Source organism: Humulus lupulus, chromosome 8 (assembly GCF_963169125.1).
Source record: "Humulus lupulus chromosome 8, drHumLupu1.1, whole genome shotgun sequence".
In the NCBI taxonomy this organism is placed as follows: domain Eukaryota; kingdom Viridiplantae; phylum Streptophyta; class Magnoliopsida; order Rosales; family Cannabaceae; genus Humulus; species Humulus lupulus.
This window is the reverse complement of record NC_084800.1, coordinates 41,587,773-41,595,164: the sequence shown is the minus strand read 5'-3', so window position 1 is coordinate 41,595,164 and position 7,392 is coordinate 41,587,773. Positions and strand designations below refer to the sequence as shown.

Genomic DNA, 7,392 nt, shown 5'->3' with positions numbered 1-7,392 from the left:
TATTATTATAATAACAATATTTAATACTTATATTAATATAAATTTAAATATTATAAAATATCATTATAATAATAATATATAATATATAATCTTAATTTTTATTTTGGAATTTTGTTGTTCCGTTAAAATATGATTGATTTCTTAGAATTATGTCGTTTTACCGAAATTTTATCGTTTTTTCTTCTTCTATTTTTTTTATCTTTTTGAAAAATAAATAATTTGTCGTTTTCTTAAGGAGAGAAAAAAAAAGTACTGCTAAGGAATATACTCTGTTTCACCAACCTCACTCACTTAAAGCAAGATATAAAGACGACATCATTCCGGGAAAACGACATTCCTTCTGCAAAACAAATTTATCTTGTAAAACGACATAGTTGAAAAGCATTGAACAAAAGGACAACAATTTTAAAAAAATTGATGAATCAGGAGAAAGGAAAAGCATTGATCAACCTAAATAGACTTCCAGCTTTCTAATAGTTCATCCTATAATAAAAAATTTAGGCAACGTTTTGATTAAAGGGAATGAAAATTGAGAAATAAAACAAAAATGACAAAATGAATAAGAATATATTGGAATACAAATTAATATTAATAAAAAAATTGAAAAAAATTATTAATTTTTTTCAATTTTGTATTGGATTAATCTTTCATTCCATTTTAAATAGAATAGTCATTCTACTAAAATAGTGAAAAAATTATTTTATTAAAATGATATTCCAATACTTTAAAATACAACCAAACAAATTAATGGAATAAAAATTGATTAATTTTCATTCTATTTCACTACCTTCAACCCAACATCGCATTAATTTTGAGAGGAGATATCAATTGTTCCTGTACATTTAACTTCATACTTCTTTTTTGTTCCACGATTCAACAACAAGAATTTGGAATCTATCATTATTCTTCAGTACCTTACATCCTACTGTTATGTTAGTTTTAGAAGATGACTCTATTGGAATTAGCCTCAAGGTACGGCAATAGATCTCGAAACTGTCCTTCCAAGTGCTTGATTTTAGCGTCCTTCACTGTCACACCCCTTTTCTCCCTCTCTTCAATTTAATTAGTAACTTTGGTATGAACTACCACAATTTCTATTAATCGTATGTTCGTTAAAAACAAGGGTGAATCAATAAGAGTGTAAAATAGAATTTCTTTAGCACCCTTCTATATATAATTGGATTTGAAAATAACCTAATAATTATTTGGTAGATGGTTTTCTACAATTTTATTTACTTATTTATAACAAAAGTCTTGATTATATTAATCTTCATTATTTCTTTAATATCGTATGCAGTAACCATATTTATTATTCATTTTTATCAATTGCAATAACCTGATATGAAAAATAATAAATATATCAATAGCACTCGAATAAAAAACTATGGGATTCGAAACTTAAACCTTGAGGAAAACTAGAGAAAATAAAGTGTAATTACTAATCAGGCTCTGCCATCACATATTGTGCACTTCTCTTATTCCAAACCCAATGACATTCAAGAACGCAAGTAGAATGTTTTAAAGTAAAGGATTACAAATTCTAAATATAGTTATTAAGTATGAAAAAAAAAACAAAACAAAACAAAAAAACCTGTCACCTGAGTAACTCCGAATAACCCAAGTCATATTTGTAACTCTTTTTTTTTTAAATGATTGGTCAACATCCTGCAAATCTGCACATATCTAGTTGCTCTTTAATTTTACTGAATATATTCTGCATATATAACTGAAAAACCAATGTAGTGCCACTTTGAAATTCAATTTAAATCATTCGTTTTTTACAAAACGTTAGGACTAAACAAGTCTTTAAATAAAAATTGCTAAATTGTGGAGCATAAGATAGAGAAGAAACAAGTTTCATCCTCTTAGTAACGATCGTCTCGTCTTTAACAATCATATCCTCATAAAACTAGCTTGATCAGAAGAAAAGATTATGAGTTGATTTTGTTTTCCATGGAATCATCATATTTTACCTGGATGAGAGAAAATCCAAAGAATAAAACCGCAGAGGATCAAAATCAAGGGAATCATATGAATGACATTTTCTCCTGATGACTTGTGCACACCAAACTCCTTTTTGTTAGCATCGGAGCTGGATTCATACAGAGGCAACTCATCGGCAGTTGCAGATTTCATGGGGAGCGAGACGATAGAAGACGGTGTAAAGTTGACCAAGAACTCGTCAGAAGCTCGAGAAGTACTTGACGATCTTTGCATAATTTGTTTACAAATGAGCACAAGAACAGGCCTGCACTTAACTTGTGTAAGTGAAACTTTTAAGAATTTACAACAAGGCTTCAGTTTAAGGAAAATGAAAATGTATTGCCTTGCTTTCAAGAGCACCAAAATTTGTAGTTCAAGGTAGATAAATTGATGTACCAAGTTGGCAATTCAATGTACGAGTATTAAAAGCTTTTATAAGGTCAAATAGTGCTGGCATGCCTAATCGAAGCAGCTTCAAGGCTAATTAAAGGCATGCATGTGCATGTGATCAAAGTCAATTATGAAAAGCTATTTTATTGTAATTATTTAAAATATATAGATATGTTTTTCAATGACGACTGCAGCAAGTATTCGACCATTAAACTTTGTTTACGATTCATTTTTCTTCGAAATTTTTAATTTGACATCTGCACCAATGTTTACTTCTTTTGCATTGTACAAACTACAAACCTCTAAAGTATATGTTATAATTTGCTAATAACGTAATAGAAGGATAGAATTACCGAAAATACAAAATAAAACCAACTACCAAAAACAGCTGCAAAACTCCACAAAAAAAATTGTCCATATGTAGATTTCATCATTTCTGAAGAAGCCACTTAGAGCAGAAGACTTGTGACGAGTTTGCAGAGCATACAGATACTGGAAATTGACAAATTAATTTAGTTAGAAAGGGTGCACCATATTCGATTCATGTATTAATTAAGAAAGAAATCTTCAATAGATATTCATATAAAAATAAATAAAAAATGAATTTCCAGAAAAACCATGATAGATACTTATCAAACTGAAGGCGCAAAACCAAACGATGGACCTGTGATGCATTCTCATGCCAGTAAAGAGCTAATAATTTACCTTTGTCAAAAGTCAAAGCCAAACTGTGAGAATTGCTTTTTTCTTATTCAATGAAAAACTTGTTCTTGAAGTGTGGAATCTTGCCAGAAGATTGTGTAATCTCACAGCCAAACTCAACCTCCAAAAGTCGATGATTCTCCTTAGAGCGAATCATTGAGAAAGAAAGATCTAATTTGTCGCCTTGGTCAACTTGGACGGGAGGTTGCAGAAGAAAAACCTATCCAATAGCCAACCATAATCAATCACACAATAAAATGGGTTGTTATAATTTCAGTTGTATGAAAGCATCTATCAGTGAACACAATAATCAATAAGCAGTTGACTTCAACCATTCCATAAACCTTTTTTTATTATTTCAATAGCTTTTAAAAAAATGTCAAGGATATTAGTTTATACACTTATGCTTTTGCTAAACAGATACAGATCTAGGGAATGTTACAGGTATCCCAACAATCAATCTGTCCAAAATCAACTAATTCACCTATTAAATGTTATGCTATAAAGCAAAATGGCAATAGTAATGTTGCACAGAGACCATAGATGATCTCAATTGGCTTATACAAGGTTTTATTAGGTTGAGAATTTGAGATTTATAGTTTTGATCCCACATCTCCTAGAAGGATACCCGGAGCTTCTAAAAATAACTGAAAAATAAAAATTATAGTTTGGTGACCTAACCTGTTGCCCCCAATGCGTGCCATTATTTGGACAAGGTGCAGTACTCAACTCGATTTCTTGCTGAGCTGGGTCCTCTTTTCTTCCCTGTTGCAGAAAAGACACAATAAGATATATGTTAATACTGCTATGGAAATGCTCAAGAGTATTAGTATGCTGAAACAAAATGAAATGTTGAGGATTAACTTACTCGAAAATGAACATCAAACCATCCCCCAAAACCACAGAGCCTTGTCCGATCCATTGTTATTGACGAAAAAATATCTGCTTTAACTTCAAGAATGTCACTGACAGAGGCCGTTAAACAATCAATCTCCTTTATTATGGCTGGGGATCCTATAACTTGATTTGGATGAAGATTGCTCCACAATGATGTCTACAGAAATTTACATATTGCATCTTAAGTCATAGGACGCTTTAAAGACGTTTTGATTTGAGGACATTTATATTAGAACAGGGAATTTAAGAAGTAACAATTATTTATACTTGAGAGAAAGTAATCTTTATCCTTGTTAAAAAAAATTAGTCCAGAAAATTATCCTTTTATCCAATTAGCAGGTGTCTTAATCCTTAAAATTCCCTAGTAAAATAACAAGCAGATGAATAAACAAGTCACATTATCAAAAACATAATAGCCAGACTAATTTAAAGTCTTGTTAGGAGTCACCTGTAGATAGTATTTTTTCTGCTCTTCTGAGAAAGGTTTTGATAAAATACTCATATCAACACCATAAGAAGTTTTTGTGTCACCAACAAAATTATCCCACTCCTCCATAGCCAAATCATAATCACCCCTTTTATGCTCTCCTATTCCAGACCTGATAGGTGCCACCCACATACGAGCATGACTAGGATACCTACGAAACTAAAGTTGGTCAGCTCAAGATATCCAACATTTTAAATCATCTGAAAACAATGGAAACAAAGACTGTCTGAATTGAATGACAGGTGAACATTGGGACAACGAACTGACCAAGGAGAAAGGTCAGAATAAAACAGATTCAGTCCTAACAATGAAAAGACAAAATATAAAAGAAAACAATCTTCAATACTCATTTAAGTTTCTCACTAATATCTTATTAGCCCCTATCTTCAGTGAAAGGCCTACTTCATCGACCAACATAAAGGACAAGTAAACACTATTATCAAATACCAAAACAAAAGACGTTTTTACTACTGTACTGCATCCCAAGCCAACAACCTATATACACATAAAGAGAGGTGAAACTGTTTAAGATACAAGTTCTCTCAAAGATAGAAAGAGAAAGGCCACTGCAAGAATTAAAAACATTACAGTTTTGCTGCTTTAATCATACATGAATGTCTGATACTAAATTGCAACAACGGCAATATGCCACTTACTAGGGTGTTGGACACCCTAGGGTGCCTTATAGCAATGCTCTTTTACAATAGTTTATGAGCCAGTTAGAGAAATTTGTTTATATATTAATCACAATAAAAATCGCAACTCAATGATGCCATGACAAGAACAAAAATCAAATGCAATTATCCATTCGACAATAAGGAACCAAATAAAATAGAGTCGCAATCATAAGCAAACTCACATTACTCCAGTTGGCTTCAACCAATGGTCACGGGCATATATCACCGAATCAAACATAGACTCGCGGAGAAGGAAATACCCCATCCACTCGGAGATAATCACATCAACTGCTCAACGTTTTTTCACATATTCTTAAAAATGAAAACAATGTTATACAGAAGTTAAAAAGTACTTTAATCGAACAATGCATACCTTTCTCGGGGAGAGAAACGTCCTCCATATTGCTCTCAATCACTTCAACCACACCTTCAAGGTTATTTGCTTTTATAAGGACACGGGCATGCTCAGCCATTTTAGTAGCTTCCACAGCATAGACCTTCCTTGCTCCGGCTTGAGCTGACCATATTGCGAGAATACCACTCCCAGTCCCCACATCCAACACAGTCTTCTCCACAAAACACATAAAATAAGCCATTTCCCACGATAATGCAAAAAAAAACTCTAATATTTTGCGTACGTATAGACTAAAAAAAAGAAAAACCTCTCCCAAAAAATAAATTTCATTATAAAGGAATACTTTTCTAAGAACCCTAAATTTCTCAATTTCAACCCTTTTATATCATCATAACGATTGAAGCAGAGCATAAACTATATTTACGAGTTGTGCTGACCGCGTGCTCTTGTATTTGTATGCAAATATTCTAATGTATAGTGTTTACCTTTCCAACAAAGTGGTGCTTGTTCTGGAAGATGGAGTTGTAGTAAGCGTCCATGCGAACACGATCGCAGAGCATCTCCTTCTGGTGGTAGAGAAAGGCATATGTGCAGAAGTAATTAGCGAAATCGACGCCCTTGTCCACCATGGCTGCACCGCCGCCATTTCTGCTATTGTTTGCGAAGCTTCCCATCTACGTCAACCTAAGAGAGATGGAGATAGAGATAGAGAAGAAGGAGTTAGGGCAAACTGGGTGCAGCTGTGGAGTGAGGCGCAGGAGTTGGTTGCTGCTGGTGCTGATGCCGGTTTACTTTTGCTAGGTCTCCTCCAATTTGTATGAAAGATATTTTTGATTCACACACCGTGGCCGCGCCTTTTTTTAATGTTAAAAAATTACAAACCCTCTCTCTCTTACACTATGTTTGTTTGGTACCAAGGAAAGAAAATGAAAATGAAAATGAGCTGGAAAAGTGAAGAAAAAAATAATTGTATTTTCTTTTCATGAAAAAATGCACAAGATCGAAAAATGTACTATCTTAATGAAAATTGTTTGTTATAAGGAGAGAAAAGACAATTATATTATTTTCTTTATTTGGTGTTAGCGTTCAAATTGAGAAGAAATTATTTTTTAACATTTATGCCCATATATTAGTATTATATATTATTTATTTTAATTTTTTTTGTATTAGTCATTCTTTTAAAAATATATTTTATCATAATTAGCATAAACAAAACTAATTTTTTTAAACTCATCATGAAAAGATAAGATAAATAATTAACAATATATATAATAGTTAATATATTGTTGATACGAAAGACATTTATTTATTATTTATGGAATATTATCTATGATTGTTAATAATGTATCATTTAATAAAATTATGTTTTATGGCTAAAATAATAAGAATTTATGAATGAGTGACCAGATGGCAAATTTTAAAAATTTAAATGAATTGAAGTAGAGATATTTGATATCTATGATTAAACATATAACTTTAAAAAGTTTATTTTAATAATAATATATATTAGGAAAAGCTACACTTACATTTACAACTAAAGCTTTCTTTTAACTCAATTTATCAAGGCTATTTTGGTCATATAAATGCCCCAAACTTTCTTCTTGGTTTTATAGTGGAAATTTTTAGTCAGTCTCATCCTTTTTTTTTTCTCTTCATTTTTCCTTCCTTATTTTCTTTCCTACTAAATTACCCATCTTTTTATCTTCTCTCCAAAATTTTATATCCTCCCACTTTTCATCTCACAAACAAAAGAGTTATAGTAAAAAAAAATGTACAACAATATGCATTATTGGTTTGTAACGACCAACAAACTTAACACTATGTTTTTTTGGAATGATAGAGAGAGTAGGAGAGCAAAAATTATTTATTTGGTTAGAGAAAAAGTGGGAGGTAGAGAAAAA

General features: G+C 31.7%; 1 protein-coding gene across 1 annotated transcript; it reads right to left on the bottom strand.

Moving 5' to 3' along the window:
* Window positions 1-2,573: 2,573 nt before the first annotated feature.
* LOC133796954 (protein arginine N-methyltransferase PRMT10) lies at window positions 2,574-6,475 on the bottom strand. The gene is made up of 8 exons (XM_062234671.1): window positions 5,977-6,475; window positions 5,510-5,702; window positions 5,319-5,424; window positions 4,421-4,610; window positions 3,944-4,129; window positions 3,757-3,840; window positions 3,079-3,295; window positions 2,574-2,865 (listed from the first exon to the last, which is right to left on the bottom strand). Exons 1-7 carry the CDS (start codon window positions 6,163-6,165, stop codon window positions 3,122-3,124), a joined length of 1,122 nt encoding a protein of 373 aa, XP_062090655.1. The 5' UTR covers window positions 6,166-6,475; the 3' UTR covers window positions 2,574-2,865; window positions 3,079-3,121.
* Between the last annotated feature and the right edge of the window lie 917 nt (window positions 6,476-7,392).